Here is a 21,168-nt window from a genome sequence, read left to right on the forward strand (position 1 = left end):
GGTGGGAGATGGTGGGAGTTGGGTGGGGGATGCTGGGGGATACTGGGAGTTGGGTGGGAGATGCTGGGAGTTGGGTGGGGGATACTGGGAATTGGGTGGAAGATGCTGGGAGTTGGGTGGGGGATGCTGGGAGTTGGGTGGGGGATGCTGGGAGTCGGGTGGGGGATGCTGGGAGATGCTGAGAGTTGGGTGGGAGAGGGTGGGAGGTGGGTGGGAGATGCTGGGGGATACTGGGCGATGCTGGGAGCGCCCCTCGGGCTCAGATGGAGACGCTGTTCTCGGTCTCCAGCGGGTTGAGGTAGTTGTATCTCAGCGTGACCACGTGGTTCCTCTCCTCGATGAGTTCGCGGATCTCCTCCAGCTCCGCCCGGAAAGTCCGGAGGATCCGGCGAGGTTCCGCCTCGGTGAAACGCTCCTCCGGGTACTGGCCCAGCAGCCTCTGGGAGGGGACGAAGGGACGGGGACCCATCAGCTTGGACCAGTTGAGGTGACTCAAGTCAACTGGAGGCTGCTGGGAAGGCTGGGAGCCCTGGTGGCCACCACCATCGTAGATTCACGACCGCGTAGGGCAGCTCTTGAGGTTCCTCAACCCACCATTTCTCATGGGACGTCATCTCTTGAGGTTCCTCAACCCGCCCAGAGCCACCGTTTCTGGTGGGACATCATCTCTTGAGGTTCCTCAACCCACCCAGAGCCACCGTTTCTGGTGGGACATCATCTCTTGAGGTTCCTCAACCCACCATTTCTCTTGGGGCATCTCTTGAGGTTCCTCAACCCACCCAGAGCTGCCGTTTACTCGTGGGACATCATCTTCTGAGGCTCCTCAACCGACCCAGCACCACCATTTCTCATGAGACATCATCTCTTGAGGTTCCTCAACCCACCCAGCGCCACTGTTTCTCATGGGGCATCATCTCTTGAGGTTCCTCAGCCCGCCCAGTGCCACCGTTTCTCGTGGGACATCATCTCTTGAGGTTCCTCAACCCACCCAGAGCCATCGTTTCTTGTGGAACATCATCTCTTGAGGTTCCTCAACCCACCCAGCAGCACCGTTTCTCGTGGGACATCACCTCTTGAGGTTCCTCAACCCACCCAGAGCCACTGTTTCTCATGGGACATCATCTCTTGAGGTTCCTCAACCCACCGTTTCTCGTGGGACAACATCTCTTGAGGTTCCTCAACTCGCCCAGTGCCACCATTTCCCATTGGACATCATCTCTTGAGGTTCCTCTACCCACCCAGAGCTGCCGTTTTTCATGGGACATCACCTCTTGAGGTTCCTCAACCCGCCCAGAGCCACCGTTTCTCATGAGACATCATCTCTTGAGGTTCCTCAACCCACCATTTCTCATGAGACATTATCTCTTGAGTTTCCTCAACCCACCCAGAGCCACTGTTTGGGGAGGTCACGGTGGTGGGGCCACACTCACCATGTCATTGAGGCGGGAGCTGAGGAGGATGAGGGCCACCAGGATGTTGGCGGTGGTGTCCACCTCAGGGATGGTGTCGAGGAAGTGCTGGAGGACGGTCTTGCCCTTGGTCTTTGGCGGCGGGTGGCGCATGGAGGAGGGAGCGTTGGGGATGAAGGCTCCCAGGTCGTACTGCAAGGGGGGAGAGGGCGGTGGCAGGAGAGGACATTGTGGTGGCATGGGGATGGGGTGGATGGGGACGTTCTCCAGGCATGGATGGGGACATCCCACTGTCATGGAGATGGGATGGATGGGGACATCCCTCCAGCATGGAGATGGGTTGGATGGGGATGTTCTCCTGAGGTGGGGACATCCCTCTGGCATGGAGAAAGGATGGATGGAGATGTTCTCCTGGGGTGGGGACATCCTTCCAACATGGAGAAAGGATGGATGAGGACGTCCCTTTAGCATGGAGATGGGTTCGATGGGAATGTTCTCCTGAGGTGAGGTGGGGACATCCCACTGTCATGGAGATGGGATGGATGGGGACGTTCCTCTGGCATGGGGACAGGTTGGATGGGGACATCCCTCCAGCATGGAGATGGGTTGGATGGGGATGTTCTCCTGAGGTGGAGGGGGGTGGGGACATCCCTCTGGCATGGGGACGGGTTGGATTGGGACATCCTTCCAACATGGAGAAAGGATGGACGGGGATGTCCCTTTGGCATGGAGATGGGTTGGACGGGGATGTTCTCCTGAGGTGGGGACATCCCTCTGGCATGGAGATGGGATGGATGGGGACATCCCTCTGGCATGGGGACAGGTTGGATGGGGACGTTCTCCTGAGGTTTGGTGGAGATGTCCCTCTGGCATGAAGAAGGGATGGAAGGGGGCGTCCCTCTGGCATGGGGACAGGTTGGATGGGGACATCCCTCCAGCATGGAGATAGGTGGGGACATTCTCCTGAGGTGGAGCAGGGTGGGGACATCCTTCCAATGTGGAGAAAGGATGGATGGGGACATCCCTGTGGCATGGAGATGGGTTGGACAGGAATGTTCTGCTGGGGTGGGGACATCCTTCCAACATGGAGAAAGGATGGATGGGGACGTCCCTCTGGCATGGAGAGGGGATGGATGGGAATGTTCTCCTGAGGTGAGGTAGGGATGTCCCACTGTCATGGAGATGGGATGGATGGGGACGTCCCTCTGGCATGGGCACAGGTTGGATGAGGACATCCCTCCAGCGTGGAGAAGGGTTGGATGGGGACGTTCTCCTGAGGTTTGGTGGAGTTGTCCCTCTGGCATGGGGATGGGTTGGATGGGGATGTTCTCCAGGGATGGATAGGGACATGCCTCCAGCATGGAGGTAGGTTGGATGGGGACGTTCTCCTGGGGTGGGGACATCCTTCCAACGTGGAGAAAGGATGGATGGGGACACCCCTCTGGCATGGAGATGGGTTGGATGGGGACGTTCTCCTGAGGCGTGGTGGGGATGTCCCTCTGGCATGGGGACGGGTTGGATGGGGATGTTCTCCTGAGGTGGGGCGGGGTGGGGACATCCTTCCATCATGGAGAAAGGATGGATGGGGACGTCCCTCTGGCATGGAGATGGGTTGGACGGGGACGTTCTCCTGAAGTTCAGCAAGAACATCCCACCGTCACAGAGACGGGACAGATGACCACATCCCTCCGGCACAACGCAAGGTGGGACGCGGACATCTACTCCGCCTTAGGGTGGGGGACGTCCCTCCGGCACCCAAAGGCCTCAGAGGGGGCCACCTCTCCGGCGTGGGGTCTTTTGGGGGGGGACACATGTTTTTTTGGGCACAGACGACACTGAGGTCCCACCTGCCCGTTGTTGACGGCCGCGTGCTGCACCGAGCAGGTGAACACCACCATGGTGAGGAACTTGCTGAGCTCCGCCACCGTCTGAAACGAAGACGGGATACCTGGAAGGCGGAAAAGGACAAAGAAGAAGGTCAAGGATCCCATCCTTCCTCCTCCCACCACCCTTGGGGACATCCCGGAGCACCCATGGGTGCAGGAACACCCTACCCGAAGAGTTCCTGCTCAAGAAACCGTTGACGAAGATGTCCATCACCCAAGCCTGCAGCTCGGCGTCCTCCCGTACGGCCGCGTCCTCCTTGTAGTAAAAATCCACGATGGCGGAGACAAACCTACTCGGAGGTGGGATGAAGTTGACCCGAGGTGGTCCCGTAGCACCCATGGGACCACCCCGATCCCGGTCGTCACCCACCTCTGGATGGTTTCCCAAAGGATCATCCCGTCGTCCCGGTAGCGGTAGTTGGGAATTTGGGTCACGCCGCGTTGGCGGATGTCGTCGGGGAGGCAGAGGGAGGAGTAGGTGACCTTCTCCAAGCCCCGTTGGACCAGTAGCACCAGTCCCTCATAGGTGGCACCTGAGGACTGGTGGGGAGGGTGGCACCCATGGGTGGCACCGTGGCCTGCCTCCACCCCCCTCCCAGTGCTCCCAGTATACTCCAGCGCCCCCGGTTCTTCCCCAGCTCCGACGTGGTCTCTAGCATCCCCCAGGTCTTCAGGGCTCCCCAGTGCCCCCCCAGTGCTCCCAGTCTACCCCAGTGCTCACAAGTACTCCCAGGGCACCGGTACACCAAGTATCACCCCCCCTCCAGTGCTCCCAGTATACCCCAGTGCCCCCAAGTGCTCCAAGAAGACAAATACTCCCCCAGTGCTCCCAGTATACTCCAGCACCCTGGTCCTTCCCCAGCTCCGACACAGTCTCCAGTGTCCCCCAGATTTCCAGGGCTCCCCAGTGCCCCCAGTATACCCCACTGTCCCCAGTGCTCTCTCGTGTCCCCCATCCCATGTTCTCTAGCATCCCCCAGTGCTCCCAGTATAGCCCAGTGCCCCAAGAGCACAAGTACTCCCCCAGTGCTCCCAGTATACTCCAGCACCATGGTCCTTACCCAGCTCCGACACGGTATCTAGCATCCCCCAGGTCTTCAAGGCTCCCCAGTGCCCCCCCAGTGCTCCCAGTCTACCCCAGTGCTCACAAGTACTCCCAGGGCACCGGTACACCAAGTATCACCCCCCCTCCAGTGCTCCCAGTATACCCCAGTGCCTCCAAGTGCTCCCAGGGCACAGGTACTCCCCCAGTGCTCCCAGTATACTCCAGTGTCCCCGGTTCTTCCCCAGCTCCGACACAGTCTCTAGCGTCCCCCAGATCTTCAGGGCTCCCCAGTGCTCCCAGTCTACCCCAGTGCTCACAAGTGCTCCCAGGGCACCAGCGCTCCAAGTACCACCCCCCTCCAGTGCTCCCAGTATACCCCAGTGCCCCCAAGTGCTCCAAGAGGACAAGTACTCCCCCAGTGCTCCCAGTATACTCCAGCACCATGGTCATTCCCCAGCTCCAACACAGTCTCCAGTGTCCCCCAGGGCTCCCCAGTGCCCCCAGTATACCCCACTGTCCCCAGTGCTCTCTCATGTCCCCCGGTCCATGCTCTCTAGTGCTCCCAGTATAGCCCAGTGCCCCAAGAGCACAAGTACACCCCCAGTGCTCCCAGTATACTCCAGGGCCCCTGTTCTTCCCCAGCTCTAACACGCTCTCTAGTGTTCCCCAGGTCTTCAGGGCTCCCCAGTGGCCCCCCAGTGCTCCCAGTCTACCCCAGTGCCCCCCCAGTGCTCCCAGGGCACCAGTACTCCAAGTACCACCACCCCCAGTGCTCCCAGTATACCCCAGTGCCCCCAAGTACTCCCCCAGTGCCTCCAGTACGCTCCAGTGCACCCAAGTACCCCCAGTGCCCCCCAGTAGACCCCACTGTCCCCAGTGCTCTCTCATCACCCCCATCCCATGCTCTCTAGTGTCCCCCAGTGCTCCCAGTATACTCCAGTGCCCCCAGTCCTTCCCCATCTCCGACACGGTCTCTGGCATCCCCCAGATCTTCACGGCTCCCCAGTGCTCCCAGTCTACCCCAGTGCTCACGACTGCTCCCGGGCGCCAGTGCTCCAAGTACTATCCCTCCCCAGTGCTCCCAGTATACTCCAGGATCCCCAGTCTTTCCCCAGCTCCAACACAGTATCTAGCGTCCCCCAGGTCTTCAGGGCTCCCCAGTGCCCCCCCAGTGCTCCCAGTCTACCCCAGTGCTCACAAGTGCTCCCAGGGCACCAGTGCTCCCAGTACCACCTCCCCCCAGTGCTCCCAGTATACCCCAGTGCCCCCAAGTACCCCCAGTTTACCCCACTGTCCCCAGTGCTCTCTCGTGTCCCCCATCCCATGCTCTCTAGTGTCCCCCAGTGCTCCCAGTATAGCCCAGTGCCCCAAGAGCACAAGTACTCCTCCAGTGCTCCCAGTATACTCCAGTGTCCCCAGTCCTTCCACAGTTCCAACACCCCGCCCTAGGCCCTCTAGTGTCCTCCAGGACTCCAGGGCTCCCCAGTGCCCCCCCAGTGCTCCCAGTCTACCCCAGCGCTCACAACTGCTCCCAGGGCGCCAGTGCTCCAAGTACTATCCCTCCCCAGTGCTCCCAGTATACTCCAGCATCCCCAGTCCTTCCCCAGCTCCGACACGGTCTCTAGCGTCCCCCAGGTCTTCAGGGCTCCCCAGTGCCCCCCCAGTGCTCCCAGTCTACCCCAGTGCCCCCAAGTGCTCCAAGAGCACAAGTACTCCCCCAGCATGCTCCAGTGCACCCAAGTACCCCCAGTGCCACCCAGTGCTCCCAGTACACGCCAGTGCCCCCAAGTGCCCCCAGTATACTCCACCGTCCCCAGTGCTCTCGTGACCCCCATCCCATGCTCTCTACTGTCCCCCAGTGCTCCCAGTATACGCCAGTATCCCCAAGTGCTCCCAGAGCACCGCTACTGCAAGTACCACCCCCCCCCAGTATCTCCCACGCTCTCCCAGTGACCCCCAGGGCCCCCTGTGCTCCCCAGTGCTCCCAGTACATGCCCAGTGGTCCCAACGGCTACCAGGGCACCAGTAGCCCAGGTAACCCCCAGTACCCCCCAGTATCACCAGTAACCCCCAGTCACCCCTGCATACTACAGTGCCCCCCAAGCCCTCCCAGTAGACCCCAGTGCTCCCAGTACATGCCCAGTGGTCCTGACTGCTCCCAGGGCACCAGTAGCCCAGATAACCCCCAGTACCCCCCAGTGCCCCCCCCCCAGTGCCCCCAGTAGACCCCAGTGCTCCCAGTACCCCCAGAGCTCACCTTATCGATGACGCCGCCGGGGTTGATGAGGACGCTGCGGGCCAACGTGTTGATGTGCAACGTGAAATGGAAGTGGGGGATGAGGAGCTGGCGGCGGAGAACCGAGATTTTGGAGACGACCAAGCGGAACGACGACGGGTGGGAGGGGGGGGAAAAACTGGGCGATCCCGAACTGGTTGGTCCCGAACTGGGTGAACTGGGACCTTTACCTTGAAGATGGGGTGACAGGACGGCAGTTGGCGTAGGGTGGCGACGGCGAAGACCTCGGCGAAGAGGTGGGTCCTCAAGAGGTGGGCGAGGAGCTGGTGGCTGTAGAAGTCGGCGTTGCGCACCCAAGTCTTGGCCAACAGCCAGTCCCACTCGGCGTCGCTCGGTAAAAAAATGGGGCTGGAGGGTCCCGGCGTTTGACTGAGCTGCGGGGACGTCACCGGCGCGGTGGGATTATCTCCGCCGCCGTCACGGCGCGGTGGGATTATCTCCGCCGCCGTCGAGGCGGTAGAAGTCATCTCCCATTTTTTGGGTTTTTTTTTGGGGTGGGAATGTCTCTACCTGGATGGCGATGGGACGCAGGAGCCCGTCGGTGCCCTGGTGCAACAAGCAGAGCGGCGCGGTGATGTATTGCTGGCGCCCGTGGATGGTGCCGGCCGGGGTGTCCTCCAAGACGTCGTAGTCCACGATGAAGATCCGACCTTCTCGCATCTCCTTATCCAGGGTGGTGCCGCCACCCAAAAAGTTGGCCACCATCTCCGGCGTCACCGGGAATTTGGCCGGCAGCGCCACGCACTGCCGGATGACGATGGGGTTGTTGCCGTTGAGGAACTGGTAGCCGAAAAAGTCGTCTTCTTGCCAGTGGGCGGCCACGTACTCGGGGACTAAGGGGGTGGCTGGACGTCAGCGCCCAACTGGCCACCCTCCACATCGAGCTGGGACGCCCTGGGTGGAAGTGGGGGGGGGGGACACACACAAAGCACCCACCGATCTCCCTGCCCTTCGTCCGGGAGAAGATGCTGCGGATCTCATCCAGGCTTTTCCAGGAGGTGGGTCTCACCAGGAACCCTGCCAGAAGGTGGGAGGCGGCTCTACGGGAGAGAGGCGGACCTCAGCTCCCACCATCCCTTCTCCCCGGCACCGGCGACATTCCTCAACCCCGTCATCCCGGTCCTCCCCAACGTTGGGGCGTTACTCACTGGAAGATGAGAAGACCGTTGAAGTTGGTGGCCCTGACGCAGGAGAACTGAACATTGGAGTCCAGCTCGAAGACCGAGTCCACGTTGAGGCAACGGGGCCAGCCCTCGGCGAAGGTCTTCCACCTGCGGGCGGGGACGGGGGGACGGGCGCCGGCGTCACCGCTGGCCAAGCCACCCTGGCCGTGGTGGGCTTCCATCCCTACGTCCCTGCTCTTACTGGTAAGCCTCCTGCCGCGCCTGCAGCTCCTGCCGCCGATGCTCCTTGAGGATCTCCAGCTCATCGTCCGCCAGCTTCTTTCCTGAAAAGGAGACAGGGGGTGAAGGTTGGACCTCCTGGCTAGCAGAAGAGGATGAGGATGGGACGTATCCTACCGGAGCCCTCCCGGAATTCCACCGTGACGACCCCTTCCAGCCACTGGTAGCAAGGGAAGCGGTAGAGGGTGCCGTCGGGGCCCGTCACGCGAACGTCCTTGCAGAACCAGGCGTCCTCCAAGAAGAGCCGCCACTTGTGAAGGCGGATGAGGACGATGGGCCCCAGGTCCTGCTCGCAGCGCACGGTCAGATCCTTCTCCTGGGACAGAGGGGCAACGGCTTTGGGGGGGGGGGGCGGGCAGGTGCCCCGGCGTGGCGCCGGGAGATACGGCCGCGTCCCACCAGCAGCGTCGGTGCTCAGGGCATCCCCCGAGGGTTTCCTCGATCCCCGCCAAGACCCTTCCCACCATCCCCAGGACCCCTTTCCTCCACAACCCCAAAGCCAAGTCCCCTTGCCACCATCCCCACCACCACCAAGACCCCTTCCCACCACCCCACAACCACGAAGACCCCTTCCCACCACCCCAACACCATCAAGACCTCTTCCACCATCCCCAGGACCCCTTTCCTCCACAACCCCACCACCAAGACCCCTTCCCACCATCCTCCTCAAGATCTTTTTCCTCCATCTTCCCAAGACCCTTCCCACCATCCCCAGGACCCCTTTCCTCCATAACCCCACCACCAAGACCCCTTCCCACCATCCTCCTCAAGATCTTTTTCCTCCATCTTCCCAAGACCCTTCCCACCATCCCCAGGACCCCTTTCCTCCATAACCCCAACACCAAGACCCCTTCCCACCATCTCCACCACCACCAATACCCCTTCCCACCATCCTCCTCAGGATTTTTTCCCTCCATCCTCCCAAGACCCTTCCCACCATCCCCAGGACCCCTTTCCTCCACAGCCTCAACACCAAGACCCCTTCCCACCATCCCACCCCACCAAGACCCCTTCCCACCATCCTCCTCAAGATCTTTTTCCCCCATCCTCCCAAGACCCTTCCCAATATCCCCATGACCCCTTTCTTCCACCACCACCACCACCAAGACCTCTTCCCACCATCCCACCACCACCAAGACCCCTCTCCACCATTCCCTTCAGGATCTTTGTTCTCCATTCTCCCAAGACCCTTCCCACCATCCCCACGACCCCTTTCCTCCACAGCCCCAACCCTAGGACCCCTTCCCACCATCCCCACCACCACCAAGACCCCTTCCCACCACCACCAAGACCCCTTCCCACCATCCTACCCCACCAAGACCCCTTCCCACCATTCCCCTCAGGGTCTTTTTCCTCCATCATCCCAAGACCCTTCTCACCATCCCCAGGACCCCTTTCCTCCACCAGCACCACCAAGGCCCCTTCGCACCATCCCACCACTACCAAGACCCCATTCAACCATCCCTCCCAAGACCCCTTCCCATCACCCTTCTCAGGGTCTTTTTCCTCCATCCTCCCAAGACCCTTCCCACCACCCCCGTAATCGCTTTCCTCCACAAGCCCACCACCAAAACCCCTTCCCACCATCCCACCACCACCAAGACCCCTTCCCTCCATCCTCCCAAGACCCTTCCCACCATCCCCAGGACCCCTTTCCTCCACCACCACCAAGACCCCTTCCCACCATCCCACCCCACCAAGACCCCTTCCCACCATTCCCCTCAGGATCTTTTTCCTCCATCATCCTAAGACCCTTCCCACTATCCCTGTGACCCCTTTCCTCCACCACCACCAAGACCCCTTCCCACCATCCCTCCCTCCCAAGACCCCTTCCCACCACTCCCACCACCACCAAGACCCCTTCCCACCATTCCCCTCAGGATCTTTTTCTTCCATCCTCCCAAGACCCCTTCCCACCATCCCCACTACCATCAAGACCCCTTCCCACCACCCCCCAACCACCAAGACCCCTTCCCACCACCACCAAGACCCTTCCCACCATCCCCAGGACCCTTTTCCTCCACAATCCCAACACCAAGACCCCTCCTCACCACCCCCACCACCACCAAGACCCCTTCCCACCACCCCCAGCACCAAGATCCCTTCCCACCATCCCACCACCACTAAGACCCCCCTTCCCACCACTCCCACCACCACCACCAAGATCCCTTCCCACAATCCCTCCCCAGCAAGACCCCTTCCCACCACCCCCAACACCCCTTTCCACCATCCTTCCCCACCACCACCAAGACCCCTTCCCACCATCCCCACCACCACCAAGACCTCTTCCCACCATCCCCACCACCACCAAGACCCCTTCCCACCATCCATCTCTCCCAAGACCCCTTCCCACCATCCCACCCCACCAAGACCACTTCCCACCACCACCAAGACCCCTTTCCTCCACACCCACCCCCCCCAAGCCCTCTTCCCACCTCCCCCTCCCTCCAATCCTTGAAGGTGACCCAGCCCTTTTCCCACCCTCTCCAACAAAATCCATGCCGGGACCTCCCAGGACAGCCCGTGCCACCGCTTCGCGTCCCCACACTCACCGTCCCCGGCAGGAACCAGTGCTTGATGGTCGTCCGTTGGCTCTCGCCACGGCTGCCCACCAAGGTGATGGAGATGGAGTTGTTGGTTCCGGCTTTGAGGATGTCGCCCGTTGCCACCTTCACCTTGTAGACGGCCATGGCGAGCTCCACCGAAGACGCACCGCAACGTCCAAGAGATGCCTTCAAAAAGCAACTGGCCGTAGGGGTGAGGGGTTTTTTTGGGGGGGGGCGGAAACCCGCCGGTTTGGGTGGCTTGCGTACCGCGAGCCCTGCGGCTGTTGCACAAGCCGGGTGGCCGGTCCTTCTTTCTCAAGAGGAGATGTTATCAGATGATCGTTACTGGCCGGTATCCGGCGTATCTCATCTCAACGGATGTGGCCATGGGGTTATTACTCAAGCGGTGGTCACGGTGGGGTGGCCACGGGCCCGTCCTGCCTCCCCAGGGCCTTCTCCATCTCCTGCCACATCCCTGTCCATGCCACCGTCCCCAATTCACCGGCTGCTCAAGGAATGCCACGGATCAGCGGTCGCAGGGCCAGCAGGGACTTCCCAAAGGAAGGCGACGGAGCAACTAACCCTGGAAACCACTTCCAGGCACCCGAAGGATGAGAAAAGCATCAGGAGGCATCGGTGTGGCTTCACCGAGGAGAAGTCACACTCAGCCAGCTCGATAAAACATCTACGACGCAACAACTGCCGCGGGGAGAGCAGCGGAGGGTTGTCCACCTCGACGTTCAGGAAGATTTTCAACATCGTCTCCCCTTAGATCCTCCTAGAGAAGCCGTTGCAGGGGTTGGTTGAGCAGCCAGGTGGGTTGTCCACCGGCAAGGTTGGAGATGACCCCAAACTGGGAAAAGCGGCTGAAATGCCCAAAGTTTCCCGCTGCCACCCAGAAAAACCAGTAAGCCGGAGAGATGGCCTGATGGGAACACCACGGGGTTCCTCTCCTGGTGCTGGGACAACCCCCAGCACCAGGACACAGCAGGGACACGTGGTTGGAACATAGTTTGATAGAAAAGGTCCTGGCGGACGTCAAGTTGACCGTGAACTCGCCGCAAAGGCAGGTCACGGTGGAAGGAGGTGGTCCTTCACCTCCGTGCTGGTGAGGCAACACCTGGAGGGCTGGGCTTCCCAGTACAAGACTGGAGAGAGTCCAGAAAAGATGATAAAGAGACTGGGGCAGCTGGTGCCATAAGTCAAGGTTTGGGCTTCCGTGATTGCGGATCTACCTTGGAGAAGCCAGGTCAGGAGATGATGGGATTCATCTGACCAACTGGGACAAGAGGGTCTTCGCCAACAAGTTGGCGAAACCTCTACGGAGACCTTGAAAGGAAAACTTAGGGAGAGGCCACCGAGATGGTGACGAGACCGGAGGACCTCTCGTAGGAGAGGCTGATGGAACTGGGAGAAGACACTGGAGAGATCTCATCCGTGTCTACAAACACCTGCGGGAAGGGTGGGGAGAGGACAGGGGTTTGGGCACGGACCTCCTTCTCCAGGAAGATGGAGAGAAGTTGCTCACCGCACGGGTCAAACCCTTGACGGCACTGGGGTATACTGGGAGGACTGGGGGGGTGGCTGTGGTCTTATTCCTGCCCCTGGCCATCTGTGGAGGCCGGTGGCCCCCTTGAGCCCCATGGTAGCCCCTGAGAAGGTCCGGTGGCACCCACGACACCAGCCAGATCTCCTCCACCACCGCTTGAAGAACGACACGAAACCAAGATGGGTCCTCGAGTGTTTAATAATGCCGGAAAGTGAGAGGAAGGAACGAGGCAGGACAAGACGCCACCGCTGATGGGCACGGGGGGGACGCAGAACCACTCTCCGACCAACGTTGGGGTGGTGGAGAGGCTTCCAGCTCCTCGGATCCCGTCCGTGGGGATGATCTCCCGCGTTCTTGCTGCGGCTCAGTAGGGTTGGAAGGACAGGGATGCTTGGGATCGGAAGCTGGAGCTGCTCCCAGCAGCCTGCAGGCAACTGGTGTGTTGCCCCCGGAGCTGGGATAAGGGGTAGATGTTTCCTCTGCGCCCAACGGGGACGAGCCACCAGCAGGGTCGTTGCGAGAAAGGGGGCTAACGGCTGCCTTGGGCTGGCCTCTCCTGGCCGTAGGCGGGGACGTTGATTTGACTGGTCTTCGCAGCCGTCCTCCAGACGGAAAGGATCTTCCCGACAGGAATGTCGGGGTCCAGGGCATCCGTCAGAGTGACCACGGTCGTGGCGGGGAAATCTCTGACTTCCAGGAAGAACATAAAGGCGTCCTTCAGCCTGTGGGGGAGGCGGAGCAGAGGGGTGAGCGGGTGGAGGTGGGATGGGTGGCCCACCAACCCTGGCAGCTAGCCACAGCCAGCGTTGGCTGTCAACAATAAGCACTGTCTTGGTCAAGGTCGCCGGTCAACGGCGGCTTTCAACGGTGGCCAAGGTTGCCGGTCAACGACGGCCAACGCCTCGTGCTAAAGGCCGCCCTGGGGTATCTCCAGGGGCACCAGGAGCCAATGGGGTGGCTGATGGCCAAGAAATACAAAAAACACCTCTTCCCATCAGGGGTGATGTCACCTCGGGACAGCCCCCAAGACGAGCGTCTCCAAAGACAAAGAGATTCACGAAGACGCAACCAGACGAGGCCTCGAGTAACCCGCCTGGGGCAGGAGGACACGGCATGGAGACCTTCAGAGGTTTCTCCTCAACCAAACCCTCCCAGGAAGCCACGACTCCTGCCGTCACTCCGGCAGTCCCAGGATACGACCCGGGACTTACTCGTGTTCGGGTTGATATCCGGACAGCGCCACCGTGATCATCTCGTGCAGCTCAATGAGGAAGAGGTCGAGGTTGGTGTTGGACAAGGAGGAGGCCAAGGCTTTCACCTCATTTGCCTCCAGCTGCCCTTGGAACTCCTTGGGTACCAGGCAGAAGGGATCCTGCGAAGACCACCAGCTTCAGCAACAGGGAGACCCCAGCACACCCTACCCAGATGGCTCTGGAGGCGACATCGGGTAGAGGAAGGAGAACCACAACCCCCCTTGTGTCCTTGAACCTCCTATCGGGGCCACCGGAGAGCTTCCAAGACCTGAGCCGGTCTTGAAAGTACCCGGAGCGGGATGGATTATCTTCCGGATGAGCCGGAGACCTTGATTTTACCCAGGGAAAGGGGTGAGACAGGAATGTCAAAAATGTCGCCAGTCCGCGGCAACGTTATTTCCTTCCTCCTCCCATGGGGGCAAACCCGATCTCCTTCCCCAGCCTCATCTCCCTCACCTGGTTCATCTGTACCAACAGCATGGACCTGCGAGCCGCCAGGACCTGCCACAGCGCCAGGATGTGCTTCAGCCGGGTGTTGGGCACCACCTGAAAGAAAGGGGGGACAAAGAAACATGGGGGGACAAAGAAAAAGAGAAACACGGGGGTTCATCTCCTCAGAAAGGTCCCATCCTGCCCGGTTGAAGAATCCAGGTGGGCGCATCTACAAACCCTCGGCTCCCAGATGACCGGCGTCGCCCGTAGAGGTGGCCCTGGTCATCCAGAGTGCATCAGTGGACACGACATGAAGACCTGGGAGCGCCCAGCCAAGCTTTTAAACCCACCCGGGGGGGGACCAGGACCTCTTTTGCTCGGAGCAGGAGAGCCCCAAGCCTCCACGGACACTAAACTCGGGGGCCTCGGAGCATGCGAAGGTGGTGGGAGCCACGGGAGATGCAAAACTCTCACCCAGAGGGGTGAAGTCACGAACGTCCAACGCTTCCCACCCACCCCCTCGCTTACCGGCAGGTCCTGGAATTGTTTCGCGGCGGCGTCCATCCTCAGTTCCTGCTGGACGTATTCGGGTAGCGGGCACTCCGGGTGCCCGCCCGTCACAGCCAGAAATTCGGCAGCCACCTTCAGGGTGGCCAAAGTCTTGGAGAGGGCATTGACCGAGCGGGCTTCTTCCATGATGCGCTTCTGCTGGTTGATGCTGAGCGGCTCCTGGTAGCGAGAACAGCAAGGACGGGACCTGGAGAAAGCTGGGACCACCACGACGTCTTGCCCTCCCAGCCCACTCGCTCATCCCTTTGGGATAGGAGAAGCGGAGCCTGCTAGGTCTCCAACCCTCTGTTCGAGTCGGCCTCGGGTCTTCCCACAAAATCTGCCCCGTCTCCGAGCCCCCGTCAGGTCACGGAACTTGAGGGGAGACCTCAGGGTTGGACGGAGAAGACGACCGGCGATCCGTTTCCTACCTGCGGCACTTGATCCCCGACTTTCATCTTGGTGGCCTGGAGGGTCCTCACGTTGTTGAGGGCAACGGATGGAGCCGTCTGGAAAGGATTTGGGATAGATGGTTAGGAAAACGCGTGGACGCGTATTTAGCTAACGTCGGTTGCAAGAGCATTGCAGGCACCTTTAGAAGACCTCGAGCGGAATAAACAAAAAGAGAAAAAAAAGAAAGATGATAATAAAGCCAATTAGAAGACAGGTGCACATTCCACAATAAAGGGAACTTGGCACAAAAAAACTCAATTTGGCAGTTTATCTCGACCAATTAGACTGAGACAAGCTTCGCATGTTTAAGTTGATATAACCAATTATATCTTACGCTTATGCATGTGTACAGAGTTGGTATAACCAATTATACCTTACGTTTATGCGCATGTACAGAGTTGATATAACTAATCATATTTTATGTTTGTGCGTGTGTACATAGTTGGTATAACCAATTACATCTTATGTTTATGTGCGTGTACAGAGTTGATATAACCAATATTTTATGTTTGTGCACGTGTACAGTGACTTTGCGAAACATGTGACTATAAATATGTGTGTTTTAGCAATAAAGGGTCGTCTGCTTTCAACTTTACAGGCGTCCGTCTACTTCAATCTCCTCAAAAACGCCTGGCGTCGCTTAACGGGGGCCGGCAGAGAAGCTCGGCTGGGCAGATTTGAGTCCACGGGATGTCCCCTACGGTTCTGCCGGAGGCGGCTGATGGCCTCCTGAGGCCACTGTGGGGTTGTGGAGACCAGAAGTCCCCGATGGCTGGAAGAAGACACCTCCGTGAAGGAGGATCCGAGGACCTCGCAGCCTCACCTCCTCTCCTCAGCAAAGCAATGGGAGAAAGTCCTCTTGGGAGCTATTTCCAAGGACCAAAAGGGTCCTGGGAAGGGCCAGCATGGATTCATCTCCACCTTTAGGAGAGCACACGCGCCCCAGTTGCCGCAGGACAGCCTGGTTCTAGCATCCTCAAGTCCCCTTCTCCCACCAGCTCCGGGCTCCGTTTTCACAGAACAGAGACCAGAAACCCCAGCCAGAAGAGACTGAACCACCTTGGAGGAGCACGAGTCCCACTTTGGACCTTACGTAACCCTGGAAGTTGCCTCCTGAAGTTCTTCGAACAGCCACCAACTCCTCCCTCCTTCTCAAAGAAACGAGGTTGGCTTCCCCTTCACAAAAGACAAGGCTGTAGGGCCTCACGCTACCTTTCAGGCCACCGTTTCCCAACCGCAGAAGCGGTTTCTGGCCACGGCGCTCCTTCAAAACCCCAAGGAACAGAGAGAGATGCACAGCAGGCATCTGCCAACATCTTCAGTTGAGTCTGCTGACTCCAGAAAAGCACGGAGAAGAGGCTGGAAGCAGACCCCAACCCCACTGCTGAGCTGGGACGACACAACTCGGCCAGAGCCAAACTCACCTGAGCCTTGATAAGGGGCTTTCCGCTGATGAAACGATGAACCACTTGCCGCTGGAGCATCTGGAAGTCGAAGTAGGTCGTCCTGGTGCCGTCTTCGTCTACCTCGTACTGCAAGTTGGCAAGCGCCATGGTCACCAGATCGCTCTTGGTTATGGCCAGCACGGAGGAGGGTTTCACCTCTTCCGCGGAGATGGACCTGGGAGAGAAAAGGTTGCCCCGCGCGGTTTCAGGACCTCTCGCCTCGTCCTACCCCGCCATCGAGGACCCGCTTTCGCCGAACGCCAAACCACCGGGACCTCGCGACGGCATCGTCTGAGCTCCGCCGCAAGTCCCACGCCAGCCCCAAAAACCTCTCGTGGCGGTTTTATGGAGGGTGGAGGAGAAGGACGAGCCGTAGGGTGAAGGGCTGGGGACCTACCGTTGCCTCTCCCTGGTGACCCGCGCCGCCGTGTCGATGCAGTTGTTCTGCAGCTGGATGAGGAACGCGGTCACCAGGTGGCTGATGGACGGTTGGGTGGGGAGGAGGTGGAGGACGGCGGTGTTGACGTTGATGTCGTTGGGCGAGAGGTCCGGCAGGATGGTGATGCCTGTAAAAGGGTGGAACAGGCTTGTACGGATTCCTGGGGAGATTCTCCCTTTCATTGGGGTCTTGGAAGGGGTTTTTTCTATTATTAGGCTTTGCTTTTTTCTATTACGTTTTGCTTTTTTCTATTACGTTTTGCTTTTTCAGAAGGGTTTTTAGCAGGCGGAAAGCAAGCAAGCTCAGCGGTTTTGCTAGGAAGGCTCACGGCAGAAAGCAGCTCAGCTTCGGAGCACCTCCAGAAGAAACGGCCAAGGAAAGAGGGACGTGACGTCCTGGGGATTTCCACATACCTGAGCTGGCCGGGTTCATCTTAATATTGCTCCAAACTTTCCGGATCGTCTCTATAGCTCTGCTGAAAGCCAAACGCTGGTCCTCTGCGGAGAGAGGAGAAAACGGCCCCAAATCACGGCATCCTCCCAGGAGACACGGCAGGATCTCCCACGGGAGGTGTCGGACCACCCCGTGCGGGCTTCGAGCCGGCATGAGATCACGTATGACATCACCCAACCAGCCACCATGACCTCAGAGGTGAAAATCCCGTCTCGCCTATCTCGCTCACTCACAGCAGCAGAACCTCGCCAAGCACCAAACGCCTCAGGAGAAACGAACTGCCCCGGATCCGTCTCAACACCTCAGACCTCCAGTCCGTCCTAAATTCCCTCCCCCTCCCCAAAACTTCTCCTGCAGAGGCACCCCCAGCCTCGACGGGCTGTTTTTTGGCTCCACCGCGCAAACTACGGCAGCAGCTTCTCAGCGGAGCGTCCGGGTGCCGAGGGGTGTCTAACGCCCGCGTCCCGAGGCACGACGAAATTCCACGTCGCACCTGAAAGTTCAGGCTGGTCCAGGAATTGCCGGACTGTGTACTTTTCCCCTTTGTGGCTGTTTTGGAAGAAGTGAATCAGGGCGTTCTGCAGACGGAAAATGTCGGGCAGGTGTCGGACGTGGGAGATGTTCTCCAGCTGGAAGAGAAAATTCGGCGTGATTCAAGGGATCCCAGCTGGTGCCACAAAGTATTCTGCAGGAGGACATTGTCTTGCTTGGATGCTCCAAAGAAACACAAGGGGAGGAAAAAAAAGTTACCCCGGTGCCTCACCAGGCCAAATTTACCAACCAGGCCGAATTTACCGCATCTGCTTTGGTGTAGAGGGGACGTTCCCACAGCTAACCTTCGACAGGAGCTCCAGTAGAATGGGGTACGGATTTCCAGCGCCTGCTCTATCTTCCTGCTGCAGGAAATGCATCAGGGTCTGGATGGTCATCTTCTGTTCAAATCTCCACATGCAAGGCTGGTTGATCAATCCCTGGCTTGGCAGGTCTTGGAAAGGCGGTGTCTGGCCGTAAGCTATTTTCAGGAGGACGCTGGAGCCACCGGGACCTTCGTTCATCCTCTGCTCCTTGACAGAATTAAGGGTCTGCTCCAATTCCTGCAAGAAACCAAGGGTCATTAGGAGCCAGCCCTGGTTACCCAAGCAGCCTGAGGGGATTCACAGGGTCTTAAGGCAAAAAAAAAAGGCAACAGGGGCTCTGGAGAAGTGGAGGGGCGCGGTGAGAACGTGCCACCACAGGGACAAGAACGGAAATTCCCGGGGAGAAACCCACAGGTGATTTTCTCCAAGGCAAGAAACCCACCCTGTTTCCAAGGAGGATCCGAACTGGCATATAAAAAGTATCCCCAAAAAAAGCCGCCTCTCTGCAGGAGCCGAGCAGGAGACCACACCAGCGCAAGCTCCCAGTTCAACGGAGAGGGGACAAACCTCTTTTTCTTCCACACGGGAATGCCCCGAGCTCAGCAGATATCCCTGGACACGGACGCGACCGCCGGCAAAGCGGTGCTTTGGGTACGCGATACCAGCGAGCAGCAGTCGGGCGCGGGCGTACCTGGAAAAAGGGCTGAGCCAGGGCTTTGAAGGAGGTTTCCCAATCTTCTCGGTCCTTTTTCTCACGCAGGACGCTCAAGGCTGCGCTGTCGTCTGTCGAAGACACAAAGAAAGAGGTGAGCTTCTACCCTGTAGACCCTGGGGTCTGCCCAGAGCTTTGCTGGGTTTCTTGACGGCGAGGAGTGAGAAAATGGAGAAATAAGAGGAACCGAGGGCGGAAGGGATGACACGGACGCCTCCTCGGAGCAAACTATCTCCCAATCTCCTCATGCCCTCAAGCTGGTCTGCCCGGAGCGCTTTGAATGAGCTCACTGCCCTCCCCATCTTCTCACTGGTTTCCCGGGATGGAGACTGTCCCGGGAAGGAGGAACCCGGGAAGAAGGAAGGTCCCGGTTAAAACCCGACCACCGTAAGCCCGCTGGTGACCTCCCGGAGCTTCCCAGCATCTCTCTACCTTCTAGGTTGTCGTTGCTCAGGTGCCGTAGAAACAGATGGACAGTCAACACGGCGTCCTCCGTGTTCCTGCCGAGCGCTTCCGCCAGGCACGCCGCGTCTTTCCGAAGGTGGCCCCAGAAGAACTCTTCCACGTCCTCCGGTTGCTCTTTCATCAGGTCTCGAATCGCCTGGAAGATGGAGCAGGTTCTCCTCCGTTAGGCTCACAGGAACGTCTCCTCCCAAGCTAGGCTGAAGGCTCCTCACGGCGCGGTGGTGGTGGTGGCTTACCTGTTTGTCCGCCTGGATCCCCAGCAGGAGGGACGAATGGAGCAGAGCTCTCACGAGACCGACGCAGGCAGGAGACAGGCACCTCTCCACCTCGTTTCTCCGCAAGCCAGGGCTCTCGAGGACGTACCCTTTCTCCGTTTTGTCCTTGGTGCTGCATTCAGAACAAGCAATTACCCACCACGTCTTTCTCTAGGTCCCACGACGGGACACGGAGGCTTTTTGTTTTGGCCAACCATGGCATCTTCCCCCCCCCGGTGCCCGTGGCTCCGTGGGAGGGTTAGGTGGATGGGTGAAGCCGTCTGGGGCTTTGGAGCCAGGAGGGTTGACTTACATTTCCTTCTGCGTGAAGCCTGCCTCAGGTTTGTGGTTAGCTCCGCCGACGACAGCACCGCATTGACATTTCTTCATTTCCGTGGGAAAACCGCACTGCCGTTTGGACACAAGAGGAGGGAGCGAGAGAGAAGGTTGGAAGCTCAGCCGGGCGCTGAAGGCATCTTAGCAAAAGCTGAGGGCACCCAGGTGGTTTCCACATCTTCCAACCTGGTTTTCTACACGAGGGCATTGCAACGACTAACGAGAGGCACCTGCCTATGAGCAAACATCTCCAGACCAACCAGGTTCCTCCTACAGCCAGGACATGTCTAGGCATCAATTTGGGGGGGGGGGGAGACTAACAAAGACCTGGAAGCACTCGCTCCGCTCCACTGCTCCCATAGGGAGACACGAATCCCACCTCCGTTTAGCCTAGCACCTCGCTGGGAGAAGAACCCAACCGGCTTGGAGGTCAACCCAACCGGCTTGGAGGTCAACCCAACCGGCTTGGAGGTCAACCCACGTGACTTCTGAGCCTTACAGCTGCTCTTGCAGCTAAAGGACCACTTGACAGAGCGGTGACGCCAGAGTCCACGTTCGGAGGGGAGCAGGGCGGCAGGAGGAGCGTCTTGTAGAGACCACCCGGTAGAAACAGCCAGGCAAGAGGCCGAGACGCATTTCAAGACGGCACAAATGGGACGGGCAGTTCTGGGAGCCAGGAGAAGAGCCAAGAAGCTCATCCCGAGCCTGGCTTTTTCCCCCACAGAGGCGACAAGAGAAGCGCGAGACAGAGCCGCAAAGACCGTCAGCCACGAGGAGACACTTACATCGGTGACGATCCAGTACAAGCCACACCGACAAGCTACGTGTGAAAAGAGGATACGGTCCGTCAGTCATCTCCCACAACGACCTCCACAACGGGAATGTGGCCAGAAGCTCTCCAAGAGGGCAACAGGCCTGGCTCCCATTTCCCGACATCCAGCCCCTCACAGAGCTTGTCAAAAAGGGACCCAAAAGTTGCTCCACCCAGGTGAAGATCATGAAGGACTCAATGAAAGGACAGAGATGGCCTTCAGGAGTCTTTAATCCCTTCCCTCCGTCCCCCCCGGCCAATCAGTTGCTGACGGATCGCCTACACGCGCAGGAGCAGCGAGATTCCCCCGGTACTTACTCCAAATCTTTTCCGATGTACCGATTTTCCAGTTCCCCGCATCAAAAAGCAGGTCTCCGGGCATGGTGGGAAGGTAGGAGCCCTTGGAAAGGAAAGGCAAGGCAATAGAAAAACAAGGCGTGGGGTAACCATCGTCCTAGCTCGCTTGCCACCGATCTGAGGAGCGGTTCTGCTTCTCAAGCAAGGAGCAGGGAGGAAAAGTCCTCCCACACGGCCGCTGTCATCAGGGAGAAACTTCTGGAGAGGGAACGGGGACC

At 59.1% G+C, this 21,168-nt stretch overlaps 2 protein-coding genes across 5 annotated transcripts in view; both read right to left on the reverse strand.

The window, feature by feature from the left end:
- Positions 1-206: 206 nt before the first annotated feature.
- LOC142026100 (hydroperoxide isomerase ALOXE3-like) lies at positions 207-10,759 on the reverse strand. The gene is made up of 13 exons (XM_075018936.1): positions 10,592-10,759; positions 8,157-8,355; positions 8,002-8,083; positions 7,785-7,907; positions 7,573-7,676; positions 7,147-7,469; positions 6,807-7,010; positions 6,598-6,684; positions 3,666-3,835; positions 3,464-3,585; positions 3,257-3,357; positions 1,431-1,601; positions 207-439 (listed from the first exon to the last, which is right to left on the reverse strand). Exons 1-13 carry the CDS (start codon positions 10,727-10,729, stop codon positions 260-262), a joined length of 2,004 nt encoding a protein of 667 aa, XP_074875037.1. The 5' UTR covers positions 10,730-10,759; the 3' UTR covers positions 207-259.
- A 1,555-nt stretch (positions 10,760-12,314) lies between these two features.
- Positions 12,315-21,168, reverse strand: part of LOC142026096 (E3 ubiquitin-protein ligase rnf213-alpha-like) — a 57,832-nt gene continuing 48,978 nt past the window's right edge. For all 4 annotated transcript variants that reach the window (XM_075018929.1, XM_075018931.1, XM_075018928.1 and 1 more), the window contains 16 exons: positions 20,912-20,993; positions 20,568-20,602; positions 19,760-19,854; positions 19,429-19,579; positions 19,160-19,328; positions 18,707-18,798; positions 17,995-18,252; positions 17,652-17,787; positions 17,119-17,202; positions 16,664-16,832; positions 16,246-16,441; positions 14,800-14,877; positions 14,348-14,548; positions 13,844-13,933; positions 13,346-13,506; positions 12,315-12,856 (listed from right to left, as the gene is read on the reverse strand). In XM_075018929.1, coding sequence (XP_074875030.1) covers positions 12,664-12,856; positions 13,346-13,506; positions 13,844-13,933; positions 14,348-14,548; positions 14,800-14,877; positions 16,246-16,441; positions 16,664-16,832; positions 17,119-17,202; positions 17,652-17,787; positions 17,995-18,252; positions 18,707-18,798; positions 19,160-19,328; positions 19,429-19,579; positions 19,760-19,854; positions 20,568-20,602; positions 20,912-20,993 — 2,190 coding nt within the window. In that variant the 3' untranslated portion in view covers positions 12,315-12,663. The remainder of the gene's footprint in view (positions 12,857-13,345; positions 13,507-13,843; positions 13,934-14,347; positions 14,549-14,799; positions 14,878-16,245; positions 16,442-16,663; positions 16,833-17,118; positions 17,203-17,651; positions 17,788-17,994; positions 18,253-18,706; positions 18,799-19,159; positions 19,329-19,428; positions 19,580-19,759; positions 19,855-20,567; positions 20,603-20,911; positions 20,994-21,168) is intronic.

This window comes from Buteo buteo, chromosome 31, assembly GCF_964188355.1.
Source record: "Buteo buteo chromosome 31, bButBut1.hap1.1, whole genome shotgun sequence".
Taxonomy (NCBI): domain Eukaryota; kingdom Metazoa; phylum Chordata; class Aves; order Accipitriformes; family Accipitridae; genus Buteo; species Buteo buteo.